The 15,917-nt window shown below is 46.5% G+C and overlaps 1 protein-coding gene across 1 annotated transcript in view; it reads right to left on the bottom strand.

Moving 5' to 3' along the window:
* Nucleotides 1–15,917, bottom strand: part of SAMM50 (SAMM50 sorting and assembly machinery component) — a 49,663-nt gene that overhangs the window by 11,709 nt on the left and 22,037 nt on the right. Inside the window, exons 12-13 of the mRNA XM_061566471.1 lie at nt 8,811–8,878; nt 5,620–5,766 (exon numbers count right to left, since the gene is read on the bottom strand). Of these exons, the coding sequence (XP_061422455.1) occupies nt 5,620–5,766; nt 8,811–8,878 (215 nt within the window). The remainder of the gene's footprint in view (nt 1–5,619; nt 5,767–8,810; nt 8,879–15,917) is intronic.

The following is a 15,917-nucleotide window of genomic DNA, read 5'->3' as shown; positions in this document are numbered from 1 at the left end:
ATCAGCAACGCATTTTCTAAGGGCAACTATGGCAACTTGGTACGGCAATGGCATTGAGTGGCGAAGTCCGTCAAGCCAACGAAAACAGTTTTTTTTTTAAGCCTTACTGATGAGCAGTGATTAGGTTTCCAAAGCATACAACTTCAGGAAGCCACGTGACCTATGTCTGTAATCCAATTGGAAGCTGCCATTCCAGTTGCTTGTTAAGAGCAGAGGTGGGAAAGCCTACGTCAGTCCCGTGACTTTACTTCACGAGGCCCCGCAGCAACACTGAGGCCTACCACTTCAAAATTACACGCAAACGATATTTATCCATCACTGAAAAGGAACTTGGCAACACTACTGGGGTGCTAGAGCTGAATGTTTTTGACCTGGACTACTTCTAATGTGCGCACGACCATCCACGTGTGTAAGTGCACAGGTCTGCTGCTGTGATGTAAGTGGTCGAGGTGTGTTAATGTGTATCCCCGCCAATGGTATGTGAAAGTCCTTTTTGGGCAACTCAATTTGAAAAGGTTCATCTTCCCCCAAACATGAAAACATATATATATATATATACACAATAGGTGACGTTTCAGGCAATGGTCCTTCTTCACAGCAGAGGGATAACTGATGTGTGTCTGTACACCACTGCCAAGGCAGTATCACAAAGACTTGGATTTTTTTTTGGATTTAAAGATTTCATGACTGCTGGGATTCATATTCTTGGTTCTTTCGGTAAAGTCACGTAGAAAGGAAATAATGAAATATAAATAAAACAATTAAATTCTCACGACGTTTCGATTGCAACAGAAGAAATCGTCACCAGGTGTGAAACCCACAGCAAGAAATTTCTTGAAAAAAGTGGCGTTTTTTTCAAAATTTCTTGCTGTGGTTTTCACACCTGATGACGATTGCTTGTGTTGCAATCGAAACGTCGTGATAATTGTATTGTTTTATTTTTATCATTCTACGTGACTTTACCGAAAGAACCAAGAATACAAAGACTTTGGTTAACATTCGTTTACATTTGGTGAAATCTTTTATTTATTATTTAAATGTGAGCGGCAGCTATTCACCCCAATGTGTCGTGGGGCTTCACGAGAGTGCCTCTTATTTACAGCAGCGCTGACGAATGGGGTCTCACTCTCCCCTCCCCGAGGGGACTTTGCGATTGGCAATCGCGGCACCAGCAGAGGGGGCAGCAAAAAGAGATTCGAGTGGGGGGGGACTCCCCCCCCAAACCCCCCCCCAACCTCTCGGGACCTGCCCCCCCCCCATCAATGATCACACGAGTGCCTCTTGCGCTGCACGATTCTCTCTCCAGCCCCCCCCCCCCCCCCAGATCCTGAGGCCATCGGCACTGCCGCTGTCACTGCCGTCACAGAGACCAGCCCCGTGTTTGTGGAGCTTCAGACCAAATAAATAAGCAGTGCTCAAAAATACCTCTCTCCGGCTGGACTGACAGCTTGTTTAATTTGGAAGTTGTGCAACGTTGTATTAATGACATATACATAGCAAACCGCAGACGTGTATTTTTTTTTTTCCAAAAGCGGAAAAAATCCGTTTTTTTTGTAATTTTTGTAAATCTTAGAAAAACTAAAACACCTTTCTATCAGCCTAATCCTATCGTGGTGTAATGGTTAGCACACTGGACTTGCAAATCTTGAGGTCGCTGGTGAGATTTAATCTCCCCGAGTGTCAGTTGAAAGAATGGGACAGTTTATTAAACTATCCCCGCCTCTGTCACAGCATAACTGGGTGCACCACAATCAGTTTACTCAGTAGGCTGCTTGTGGTGGGGTAAACCGTGGATGCTCCCACCTCATCCAGAACGTCTGGCCAGAGTGGAAGTGGAGGCCAAAACTATCCTCCAGAGGGAGCTCTCTAAAGCTCCCCTCTAGCGGAGGGCCCTTCTGCCAGCAGTGGCGTGAGCAAGACATTGCAGGGTTGCGCATTTACCTTAACACAATAGATTTTAACACGTTCAATGCAATACACTGAGAGCCGTTTAATCAACCTATCTGACAACACACTGAAATATAAAGGTTATTTTGTAGAAGACACCTGTATGACTGCAAGGACAAAAACGCCCTGTATAGCCTTAACAGACTGTGTAACTGCAAAGATCCCCCATACAGCCTTCAGACTGTTGGGGCAAGTGCTGTTAGGGAGCACCGATGAAGGCCGGCAGGGTACATGAGCGGGTGGATAGCCAGCACCACGCCCGACCGCCTTTGTCTCCCCAGTGGCGATATTTACACATCGCAAAAGGTACTTATTTGAGGCCGAGTGTACCTAGGAGAGGCCCAGGACAGGTGTCGACTGTGAGCAGGGAATCGAACCCGGGTCGCGCGTTTCGTAGCTCGGCGCGCTACCCACACGCACACAGTCGCATGCCAGTTGTCGGACAACTCTGGGTTCCTCTTTTCAACCCAACACTTGACATTTCCTGGAAGCTGCAAAACCAGTTGTGTTCCGCAAAGCTTCCAACGAACACAGGCAGGCAGGAGGGAAAAAAAAAGACTCCTTCGTAAATGAATATACTTCCTGCACAAAGGATCCAGGATGTGGCTTCATGGACCAATTTCTCTGTTGTGCAGGACTTGGTTGTTGTTTTGTGCCATTTTATTGTACCATTTCTCAATTTGTTTATTCATTTTTATTTTATGAGGGTTTTCATTCACTTGGCAGTTGCTATCAAGAGGCTTTGGCCCTCGCATGTAATTAGTTTACAGCAGCATTGTGGGATGCAACAAGCATGAATGACACGATATAAAATTAAATAATGATTACATCCAGCGGCATTATCGGTAAATGACGTGGGCCATGTGTTGGTCTCCGCCCGGCTCCGTTAAACAAACTCAGACCCGGCAGAGTGTGGATGTTTCCAAGAGTAAAAAAACAAGTCGTACGCCGATTTGAATCTCATTTGAATCGGGCGATAACTCACAGGACAGTAAGGGGTTGGAAATCATAAGGAAATAAAAGTGTGCGTACGTACACAAGATACTTTCGGTATGCACGCGCATACACCGACGACTTCCCTCTATAGAAATGCCCCGTGACCAAACGGCGCGGAATGCGCCCTTGGTTGTCAGATCTCGGAAGTTAAGTGCAGTTTGAGGCCTGGATCGTGCGTGGACGGGCGACTGGCCACGCTCGCTAGGTTGTCTTCGGGCTATGTTACGCTGTCAGCAGCAGAAAGCAAATTCCAACAAAACTGACTGTGGTACTGTGCAACTAGGCTATTCTACGTTGCACTTCCGAACCTGGCGACCCGCGTTCGATTCCCGCTCATCAGTGACGATTATCTGACCCGCTCACGGGCCTCCCCGAGGTCGACTCAGCCTCAAATGAGGACCTGGTGCGGTGCGTAAACATCGCCACTAGGGAGACAAAGGCGGCCAGGGGTGGTGTTGGCCATCCACCCCCTCGTGTGCCGTGCCGGCCTTCATAGGTGCTCGCTAACAGCACGCGTCCCAACAGTCTGCTAAGGCAATACGGGGGATCTTTGGCTATGCTACCACATCCACCTACATCAAAGCACAATAACCAGCGTAGTGAAGTGTGGTCATATAATCATTCCCCCCGCCCCCCAGCCCCTATCATGAACCGCACGGGCGTACGGAGGCCCTCATCCAGCAGTGGATTGATAAAAACGGGTGTTTTTGTACATAAACATCGAGATGAGCACACACAGCTACGCACTGCTGCACGCACAGCTACAGGTGATGGCTTTGACTCTGGGTAACGAGTTAAAACCTGTGGGGAGCCTCTGAGAAAATGTGGGGCCTTTTTAAACTTAAGTGGGCCAGCTTCTCGAGTTGGCCAAGGCGCATCGTTCCGGTATGTATGTTGCCCCATCGTTGACGATGGAGTCGCCGCAAATTTCCGCGAATGGTGAAAACTAACATTCGTCGAGATGCGAATCTGGCCCAATTTGTGTTTTTTGGGATCAAGCGTTTGAACTCTGGCAGCTGCCCTCGTGAGCGCCCACAGTCGCGTTGTTGATGTTATCCAATGAACTGTGTAGTTCAATGTTGAATCCAGAAGCTGCCGCCCCCCCCGGTTATCACCGCAGGTGTAACAACCATCGTAACACTACGCGGCGTGCACTTCACAGTGGAAGGTAAAGAGATCCCGTGATGGAAGTCGCAAAAAGCGGTGTGGAGGTGCGTCAAGGTCCATCTTTGCCAAATAAAAAAAAAATCACCGCAAATTTACTCAATTGGGATTACATATAGCAATCATCCCATTTGCAGGCCACATGCTGAGTAACCTTGTGCTACACGGGGAAAACTGCCCTTTCAAATGTTTGAGATGTACCAAATAAGACTTTAAACAGAATATTGGCACCACTTACCTCTCTTTTCAGAGGTGTAGGTATATACTTGCATACATGTGCCGAACGCAATAATATATCGTGTACACACACTGCTACGTAAATGCGTACCATCAATGAAACGACCGACACCGGAATTGCACCATTAACCCCAACAGCAACCGGTTTCACTGTGCGGCAAAGGAAACCACAGTGCATAACGACCCTCTCGAACGCCGCTTGTTTTTCACCGATGTCAAGACAACCGAGAGAGAGTGAGTTGCTGTGTCGCGGCCGTTAGCCAATGCCAAGACCGCGATAAAAATCGCTCGCTCGCCCGCGCGTCAAAAAAGCCACCGCGAGGGGCGTGTGCGGCAACATGGACGATAATTGACTTTGACTCATCTTTCCCGGGTGGGTTTTTGGGTCTTCCGCGCCCCTTACCTTTTTTTTGTGTTTAACCGTTTAGCTATTTGGCGGCAAAAACTGTCGTTGCTATGCTCTCCTTTCCGCCAACAAATATCTGGTGAAGCCAAGCGTGTTGTCCGCCACTCCCTTTCCTTCTGCCGTGGCTACACACCGACCCAGCTCAGTGGCACTTCCCCCTCAACGGCTTGTGCGTGCGTGTACACGCACAGCCCCTTCTTTTGTCAATCCACTGCTGGATGAGACCCTACACCCACGCCGTGCAGGTCTCAGGGCGGAAGTAGGTAGGGGAGGGGAAGGGGAGGGAAGACATTTTGACCGGGGAGCATAGAAGTACAGTACAACTGACTTTGCTGCACTGCCTTCATCTGTTAGTGAATGGTCAGCAGCCCGATCCAAGCACTGCACAGGCTCAACTTTGCTTATCTTCTGAGATTTGACTGGATCTGGTGCATTATGGGTAATTAGTCATGGGCGTACACTGCGAGTCAATTGAACGACGGTAGCGAGAACATCGGATGTGCACTAGACTGGTGTCAACATGAGTCTCCCTGTTAAAGTCACGGCACGCAGGAGCGGTCATGCACATAACTGGCTTTGCATAGTGTGCTCAACTCTTATTGCACAACAGCTAACAAGCTTGGTACTTCGGCTGAAAAGGAAATGCGGCTGTGGGGTCATACACATCACCAGGGAAGTGCACTCCTCAATAGTTCACAAAGTGGGAGTGCAGCAATCATTTGATCAACTCCAAAAGTGGTGCCAATGGAACTAACAGTGGTGTAAAGCTTCACTACCCTCACAATGTTATGAAAAAGTGGCAAATCAAGAAATTGTCATTTATTTCACTTTCCTGGCTCTAAGCAGCAATCCTCGCGCTCGGCTCTCACCGTAGTTGAGGTTGCACAGGTTTCCGGCGTTGAGGAAGAAGTGCGCGTGGAAGAGGTCCCCGAAGCCTCCGTGGCCGGGCCGGAACGGCAGCGGCGTGTACAGGTGCAGGCCGGCCGCCCAGTAGGCCTCACCGCCCAGGTAGTCCCCTGCCGCGCGTACAACACAAGACGCAAGAGGATTACACCGCCCGTCAGCATCTCAACGCGGAGATTCATATCGGCCGACTGACCGACCGCCGTTCGTGTCGCGGCACCCAGACTGGGCCTGTGTGCGCGGCTGCAGCTGAGGTGCAGCGTTGACACCACTGCCAGCAGCTACTGTGGCAAGGCATTTAGAAACATGCATTGATGTCATTTACATTATTTTGCTGATTATAAATCTCCACGTGATAAGCCACTTTGCTGAGCTATGATTTGTGGCCAGGTCGCTTCTGAAAAATAAGTTAATACCTCAGTGGGCTTTACCTGGTAAGATAACAAATAATTGAGCTTTATATATTTTAAAAGCGATTTGTTTACCTTTCCTATACTTTGCACTCCTATCGTGTTGTTGTACTGTTGTTGTCACGTTCTTACCCGTCCTCTACTGGGCAACTGTTAAAAAGAGCTTCATAGCTCATCGGATTTCTCCAAAATAAATAAATATTCAGATTCTGATTGTGAAGTGCTGGTCGAGCGAGCCGCATTCTGACAGTAAAAAACGTCATTCATTTGCCTACTTTGAAAATGCCTCGCAAATTACCTAATTGTTTAACACCGCATAGCAACAACACACCCACTGTGAAACCTCTCCAGACTGTAAACGCGTCTGTGAAACACAGTGCCTTTGTGACAGCCTTGCACTGTAAGAATGGCACAGATGCCAAAAGCACTGGATTTTATTTGAATTTGTTTGATATTATTTGCTGCATGAAGCAGATTTCTGAACTCATAATCAATTTAAACGTCGGTTTGTGATAATATAAAAATAATATATCAGCTATTTTATCTTAAAAGTAATAACAATGCATTTATTTAACCTGAAAATCCTAGCTTAGTATCAGCACTGCCACATTCTGACCACTCGCAGCCTCACACTTACAGCACCTGGCAAGCCCTGGCAGTCACCCAATCAAGAACTAAAAAACGTACCCGTAAAAACAAAGTTTTTCACTATAAATCCTTTATATGCGTGGCGGCTAGAGTCCTCTCGTCCTCTGGCTTGAGATGGCTGCCACCTATGGGTCAGATGATTGCCTGCCACCATTAAGCAATTGGTAATTAAATATAAAAAAAAAATTCCTAAAAAGTGTAAAGTTATGGAAAAATAATTTTCACGAAAATAAATTGTCACGCACAACGAGTCTGTGTGCAAAATGTCAGCTCGATTGGATCACGGGAAGTGGGTTAAAAAACGACCGAAAGATTTGCACGGTCGTAAGCGCGCAAGCAAGCAAGCAAGTGAACTTAATATAAAGGATTTAAAAAGGCCGCTTAACATCTCCGCTTAACTTCTGAGATCACATGCAAGTCATATTTTGAGCGTGAATTGCTTGCAAGAATTTCACTATAGGCATCTGAAAAAAATCACTTCCCTTGCGATCGAATAAATTTCCATGATTTCAGTTCACAGGATGTGTATTCGAAAATTTATTTTTGCTTTGCCGCAGTTGCGGATGCAAAACCTCGTGAACCAAATAAACATATAATGTTCACTTTTCAAATGGCCAATTCACACGTGGACGATTCAACGCATGCATCATGAGCGTAATAGATGATTATGGTAATGAATCGATGCACCATTACATGGCTAACATACAGTGATACACGGTCCTAGAACCAATGTGTGTACAACTACACAGGTTAACAATGTAGTCAAGTTTTGCAGTCAATAAAAATACGGAAATTCTAAATGTCAAAAAAAAAACCCCCGTAGAACCAGGAAAAGCCACTGATGACCGACCCTCGTATAAATATGGACTTCGTGGTACTCATGATTTCTGTGAACTCTGATACGTTCCATGAAAGATTACTCACTTAGTAGGTTTCACAGTTCCGGCGAGAAAAAATAATAATTGCGTGACAAAACAACAACAACGAAAAACCCCATTCCAGGAACAAAAAGGAAGCAGCAAAGCGTGTTCGCAGTTACCACACCGCGTGTCGAGATGACCGGTAACTCATGTAAATGAGGTGTAAACTCCATTTATCTAAGACAAGAACATTTGTGCTCATGACTGCAGCCCATGGAACAACGTTAATTGTTAGTTTTTTTTGCCAAGTGAATCCCCGCTGGTGATGCATGTACCTGCCAACGTCATTCCCGTATTTAAATACATTGCTACGGCACACACAGCTGAGATCCCGGGTTCAAATCCACGCAGTTGCCTGTGATTCTTAAACCGAGTTCTCAAGTCTCGTGAGATGACGGTCTAAGTCAGGTCATTAAGCAACCACACAGTGAATCAATCAAACTCCATGGGCAGAAAGCCCATAGGTGTCCACTGCAATGTTTGTCACTTGTTTTCACTTGCCTCGATCCTGTGCCAACATGCTGAGGCTATGCACATCTCTCTGGCACCAATATCATCCAGCCATTCTTCACAGGCTCTTCCCCTTTTTCCAGTTCCCTCCATTATTCCCATCATTACAGTGTTTATTTTCCTGTTGTTCTCCATCCACAAGCTCAGTTTCATTCTCACGCAAAAAATACAACTGCATTAAATTTGTTTTGGCTCTTAACTTAGCTACATTCCAGCTCTTGAGAATTAAAATCTGGGTGCGATTGTCATTGTGAAGAACCTTCCTCTCCATAGCAGGGTGGGTGAATCAGTGCTACTGTGTGGAGCAGAGGTCAACTACGATCTCAACGGTAGTTCTATACAATCTGCTTCCGAGGACCGTTCTCTAACATGATGGGTTGTGTGCTGCTCTGCGAGACATCCAAATGAATGCTTCATCTGAAGATGTGACACCGATGTTTACCGTTGGCATAAATTTGTGGAAAAATAAAATAAAAATTACATTGGGGTAGTGACATCACATGGACGCTGCTAACTGATGCTTTTAAAGTATTTTTTTTCTGATATACAAAGCTTCACACTTGTGTAGGACGGCCCAGGACAAAATATACAAAGCAGGTAAGCAGGCAGCCCACTATGGGTGGAGATTTCACTTTACCCCCCTTCCCTGCTTCCTCCTCGCCCACTCACCTTCACTCTGGGGGCCAATGCTGTACATGCTGAATCCTCGAACGGTGGTGGCGCCTCCCAGGAAATACCTGCAAAGCGCAGACGTAGCAAAAACCGCAAAGAGGTTGCGTGCGTGTGCGCGCGTGCACATGTACACACACCGCGCGCGCGCACATGCACATACGCACCCACCCACACACCCACGCAAATCCTGACCGCTGCTGTTCTCTGTGAGGTGGCGGTGATGTCAGTGACGGTGCGAGCACCGCACCTTGTTAGCAGTATCCAAGCATGCAGAGCCTCGCTCACGCAGAAAAAGATCCCCCGTGTAGACTACAGAGACTGTTGGGGCAAGAGCCGTCAGTGAGCTCCTAAGAAGGCTGGCACCGTGCGCAAGCAGGTGGTGTGGTCACAAACACACCCGGCCATCTTTGTCTCCCCAGTATGCGATGTTAACACACCAACCCAGGTACTTAATTGAAGGTTGAGTCGTCCCTGGGAAGGCCCGGGACTGGTTCTGATATTGCCCGACACGGATGTTAGCAGTAGCCAGGAATCGAACTCAGGGCAATGCACTGTATGTTCAACTTCTTTCGCACCGTACGTAGCCAACCGTGCTAATCGGAGGTGCTACTATCTACTACACTACCGCTTCCTACCGCTTCCCCCCAGATGACACGTGCATACACACATAACTCACGACAACAGCGTTAGTTGGCATTCACTACACAGTGGTGGTGGTGCCACCACCACACTTTTATGAGATTTGGAGGACTGGGAGCATTGGAGTGGTGAAAATACAAAGAGAGATTTAATAGGCATGTAATGATGCATCGATACATTTTGTAACATACATTCACAATACATGCATAAAAGAGTGTGAATTAAACAATTTTTAAAATTTTGAATATGTAATTACTTGGAGCGGTGGTGCAGTGGTTAGCACACTGCACTATGAACCCAGCGATCCGAGTTTGACTTTCAGCTATTGCGAAACTGGTGCGCCGCGGGGGTGAGATGGTATTTCTCACATCTGGTATGGAGGAGGTTGTGGGTTTGATCCCGACCTTGATGCCTGTTGTATATTTGGAGTTTGCGTATTCCCCCCGTTGTTGCGTGGAGTTTTCTCCGGGTCCTCCGGTTTTTCCCTCCACGTTTAGAAATACGCATTGACAATATTTGGCCGAGATAAATTTCCACGTGATAAGTCACTTCTCGTTCAGCGATCATTTGTGGCCAGGTCGCTTCTGAAAAAGAGCTACGTAGCTCAGTGGGCTTCACCTGGTCGTTAAGTTTATAGTTTAACGTCAGTGGCAAGTGATATTTGAACTGGTCCGGGGCCTTATCCCCCTTCACCTACACACCAAGAGGTGCATCGCGAAGGCCCAAAAGATCATCGCCGATTACAGTCACCCGGGGCCATGGCCTTTTCATCAGGAAACAATCCAAGAGGAAGCCCGGCTACATCAGCATTGCGGCTACCACAAACCCCCTCAGGGACAGCTCCTAACCCCAGGCCATCCGGATGCTGAGCTGAGCAGAGCCCCGTGCAATATCTGCCCAAGCCCCACCAACCCGGAATTTGCTCTTCCATACTCCCGTTCACACCCCCTCTCCCACCCCCACCGACTACACTAGAAATTAACCAAACAAAAACATAATTTATAATTTATAAAGCTCACCCGCAGGGGACCCTATTTCTGGTATGCACATGTCACTTTTATCATCTGCACAGCGATTTGACTTAGTTTTAAAGACATTTTTAAAATATATTTTAATATATTGTTGCTGCTATTTACATTTCTGTTGTTAATTTGCGCAAGCTGAGAGCGCGACACGGGAACAAAGAATCTCACTGCCATGTACCTCATGTACGCATGTGTTTGTGATCAATAAAGCGAACTTGACTTAACCAACCCACACTGACTATCATGATAAAGTATTGTCAAAACACGTTCCTTCGGAGTGGGCAGGTAGGAACTTGGTTGGACAGTGCACGACAGAAAGCTCGCGGTCACGTGACGCACTTCAACCAATCCGGGAGCGTACATGTTTGGGAGGGGCTATGCACGACAGACAAATAATCCCTGGAGGGCAGTGTGGAACTGTTGTTCCTACTTGTATAAGCCTGACAACTGGCAAAGCATGGGGATGCATTCATCCAGCAGTGGATTGACAAAGGGATGCAGATAATCATCTGCATCCGTTTGTTTAGATGAAGCAACAATCATAATTGTTTATAATTGTTATATGAAGCAACAATAATAATTGTTAAATTTCGATTTAAAGCTTTCGCGACTGCAGGGATTCATCTTCTTGGTTCTTTCGGTAAAGTCACGTAGAAGGGAAATAATACAATAATAAAAATAAAACATAATAAAATACAAAATAAAACATAATAAAATACAATTGTATTTTATTATGTTTCATTTTTATTATTTTATAGATTGTATTTTATGTTTAATTTTTATTATTTTATTATTTCCCTTCTACGTGACTTTACCGAAAGAACCAATAAGAATTATAATTGTTGCTTGATATAAACTCTGCAGTCACCATAAATGCAACACTCACAACAATAGATAAACAGAATCCATTCTTTAATGGATTCACTACCCCACATCACGACCATTCATCAAAGCACATAGAGGGACATTTTTTTTTACATGGGTGAGATATAAAACACACGCACGTGCAAAAAGTGGGGTATTCAGAGAATGTTACTCAATTCGGTAAGACTGCAAAAGCTTTGGGCTGTGGGTGTGGCATCGAAGAGAGACAATCGGTGGGATGAAGAGAGGAATGCAGAAGTTCTAGAGCAGGCTCAGGAGGAGAGACGTCTAATTAAGACAATCAAAAAAAAGGCTAAAGATGTGGATTGGACACATTCTCAGAGTCGAATGCTTGATTGAAGGGAGTTCTAGAAGGCCCAGAGGGATGTTAGGAAAGAGGCCGAGAGACGGAAAAAATAATATTGCTGCTTGACAACTTGAACAACTGGTAGTGGAACTGGTATTTTTTTTTACCAGCTAAGGCCTTAAAAAGCTCTTTTTAGAAGCAACCTGGCCACAAATGATAGCTCAACGAAGTGGCTTATCACGTGGAAATTTAAAGCAGCAGCAGCCAAATACTCTAAACGCACGTTAATTCGAAATGTGGAGGGAAAAACCGCAGGACCTGCAGAAAAATCCGCGCAACCACAGGGTAGAGACATGCAAACTCCAAATATACAGGCATCAGGGTCAGGATCGAACCCACAACCTCCTGTGTACCGGGCGAGGTGACGGGAAGGCGGGAGACCACGCAGGGAAACGAAGAAAAGCTCACGATCGGATAGGACGGCGGACGTTGATGCCAAACACCTCCTCAAGAAGAACACTGCGGTTGGAGCGACGGTTAAAAGTCACCACAGCAGACCCCGACACAAGAGGGGTCTCTTCCTACTGTTAATGCATTCGTTTTATTGTTGGCTATAAAGCGCACGTCCAGGGGGTGACTCGCTGCGCGTGCTGGGGTTGTCGGCCCGCATCAAGATGGAAACGCAATGTGTAGAACCGCACCTCCGACGAGTACGGTTGGGTACGTAAGGTGCGAAAGAAGTTCAACGTACATACACACATCAAGGGCTTCATCATGCATGAGTTTGGAGCATAGTGCCGATTTTCCTATCGTTACATCGACCCGCTCGGTTTTTTTTTTTCACGATGAAGATGGCAGCAAATGAAAATCACATTTGTTTTTGTAAGTGTTATTCATTAGTGAAACTTTTCACCCGGATAAATCTTTGAGATGCAACATATGGGTCGCAAGTGTCCAGGTCGTCAATTGACACTGCTTGGCAAACGAGTAATGATACGTGATATACAAACAATTTAAATCCATAACTTATATGACTGGGCAAGGCTGTGGAAGCAGAAATAAAGAGCACGGGAGGAAGTGTAATGACTGTGGATCCATCAGTGAATAATGCAACGCAATCTCGGGATCGCCGACTTAAGTGGGTTGTCGTTGCTTTTTAACAACTCAGATTAGCAGCAAAATGCATCGGCAAGTGGCATAAAAACAACTTCCCAAGAAGCCACCAACTATAATCACAATGTTTTTGTCTCAATAACGCCAACCCACAAATGTCTTGTCCCAATATAACCTTTTTTCATAAGCCAGCTGTAGGGGGTGAGAATAAACAAAATATAAGCCAAGAAACGACTGGACGCTCACACACACGCACACCACACGTGCACGCCTAACACATGCCACAATTACACGACACGTACACACACACCACACGTACACGCCACACATACACACCACACGTACACGCCACACGTACACGCCACACGTACACGCCACACATACCCGCCACACATACACGCCACACGTACACGCCACACATACACACCACACAAACACACCACACGTACACGCCACACGTACACACACACCACACGTACACACACACCACACGCCACACGTACACACACACCACACGCCACACGTACACACACACCACACATACCCGCTACACATACCCGCCACGCATACACACCACACGTACACGCCACACATACACACCACACGTACACGCCACACATACACGCCACACATACACACCACACGTACACGCCACACATACACGCCACACGGACTCTTCTTCCGCTGCCTCGAACGTCAACCGAGGGGTCCCGAGGTGAGGTGGCAGTAATGGCTGTTTTTTTTATAACATTTTGGCCGCCCTTAGTTCCTGGCCTGGCCTGAGATGAAACGGCAGTGAAAGCCCATTGCCTGCACCCCCCACCACTCATGCCCTCCCGAGCGCCCCCCCCCCGCCCCGTTTTCTTCTCCTTGCAGGTCTGCTTGCCAGGTTTTATCTGCCGGCCAGATATATATAAAAAACACTGTTGTCGAAGAAAGCTTTCATCTCCTGCCATGCTTCTACCCCTCAATTCCCTCACTTTTTCCTCTCGTGCCGAGGGTTTTGCGAGATCACAGACGATCTGTAACAGCGGGGGGGGGAGGTGGGGGGGTAGGCAACTGCTAACGGTTTTTGACATCTCGCGTTGTTGTCACTCGCTTTAGTTTCTGCATCGACACGCGGAGAGAGAAGAAAACCGAAGGAGGCTGTAGTAACACGGTCAGGATTCGGGATTGGGATTTGCATTTCATTAAGAGTCTAAAAATGTAGCTGCACCTCACAGCGTTTGACAACAGGGGACAAGAACGAGGAGCAGGAGGGCAGTAATGAGCGAACGAACAAGAGGTGCAACACTCACGAGCACAGAGGAAACAGCAGACCACAAAACACGGTCCGAGGGTGTAATCGGAAGTCGGGGAAATCATTTTACGCGTACGAATAACAAAAAAAAACATTTCCCATCATACTAACTGCATCGTCGACAAATTTACCTAAGACAGACAAGGGGGTGTGCAAACGTTTGTTTTGGTCTCGAGCGGGTTACGTCTTTTCATTTTCGTCCGTTTGGTTGTAAAGCGTCTGAGAAGAAGTCAATCGAGGAAATTGAGCTATTTATTTGCAACCTCAATCATCGAGTGAGTGATTTCATAAATATTTTGTCAGAAAGTAAAACATGCAAGAAAGAAAGGATGACTTGCGGTGATCGCAAGAAAGCGATAACTGGCAAAAACAAACGACACGTCTTCTTGGTTCTTTCGGTAAAGTCACGTAGAATGGAAAAACAATTGTTTTATTATGTTTTAACATAATAATAAAAATAAAACATAATAAAACAATTGTTTTATTATGTTTATTTTTATTATTTTCATTATTTTATTATTTCCATTCTACGTGACTTTACCGAAAGAACCAAGAAGATGAATCCCTGCAGTCACGAAAGCTTTATATCGAAATACGAACGACACGATTCACCGTGCAAAACATCGTCACGTCGCCGTCTCAACGCCCACACCGAGCTCCCCACAAGCCAACCCCGGTAGCTTCCGAGTTTCAGTGCTGCCTCCAACCCTCGCTTGGCTTGTCACGCAAGTGTTTTGTTGAATGCGGTTTGTTTTCTATGGGGCACGTTCGAAAGTGAACGGTTGGTTACGCTTTCCGCGAACACCTTGAAAACAGTCTGTCGGGATCTGCCCAGACGCACGACTAAGACATACGTCCGCCGCCATCATGACCTGCGTGGCCTCTGCGTTGCATTATTTCGACGAACGTCTTTCGTCATCTGGAGCCGTAACACGGCCGCTATGCGCGCTTCTGTGGCTGGGACGACGCGTCGACTCGTTGATCGATATGGATTCTTAAAAATCACGATAAGTGCACAGAATCGCGTGTGTTAGGATCGACTTGTTATATTCGCATATATGCTGTACGCAACGGGTTCACCTCACCCCTACTACAACTACTTTTCTACAAAAAATATTATCGATTCTTTCAACGAATCATAATCCTAAATTGTGAGAATTCATTAAAATTACCAGCAAGAGTAAATCATTCCACCCCTAGTCTACACACCGTACCTATATGTGTACATGCGTACAGCCCTTTTAAAATACCCACTGATAGAGGGACTTCCCACGGCGTAAGGGTCATCGGGGTTTATCTGACTACGTCACCAAGCTACTAATATCAGCACGAGTTCGTGAAGGCAGGTAACACAGCTAAATATGGAAGCACCACCTATCCCCGCAGCCTATAACAACCTGTTGTGCACGGTGGTTGCCCATCCAAGCACTATCCACAATCTCAACCTTTGCTCAGCTCGAGATCTAACGAGATCGTACTCATCCCACGCGCTTTGTTCAAAAGCAGTTGGGAATGGAATGATGTGATTAATGCATGTGAATATAAACTGGGCTTCGTTAAAAATAATAAAGTATAATTATGACAAACGTCTTGAGAGCGGCATCTCATTACTTTTATCGACATGGCTTGCACAGTGGCACGTGGGCACGGCAACGGTGTCACCGCCGCCACCGCGGTTGTGCGTAACAGAGGCCGACCGACCGACGACGCTAAAACACTTCCGAAGGAGGCCCTGACACGGCCCTTGAATCCACGTCGGATTTGAACGCCGAGATAAAACCCAGATGCATTTGGTGGCAATGCGTTGGGCGCGTCCCACCTCTCCCCCCAGTTTTTTTTTTATCCGAGAGGTAGTC

Source organism: Lethenteron reissneri, chromosome 37, assembly GCF_015708825.2.
Source record: "Lethenteron reissneri isolate LAM-NWPU_2019-01 chromosome 37, ASM1570882v1, whole genome shotgun sequence".
Classification (NCBI taxonomy): domain Eukaryota; kingdom Metazoa; phylum Chordata; class Hyperoartia; order Petromyzontiformes; family Petromyzontidae; genus Lethenteron; species Lethenteron reissneri.
The sequence above is the reverse complement of the archived record's forward strand: the minus strand, read 5'-3'. Positions and strand labels throughout refer to the sequence as shown.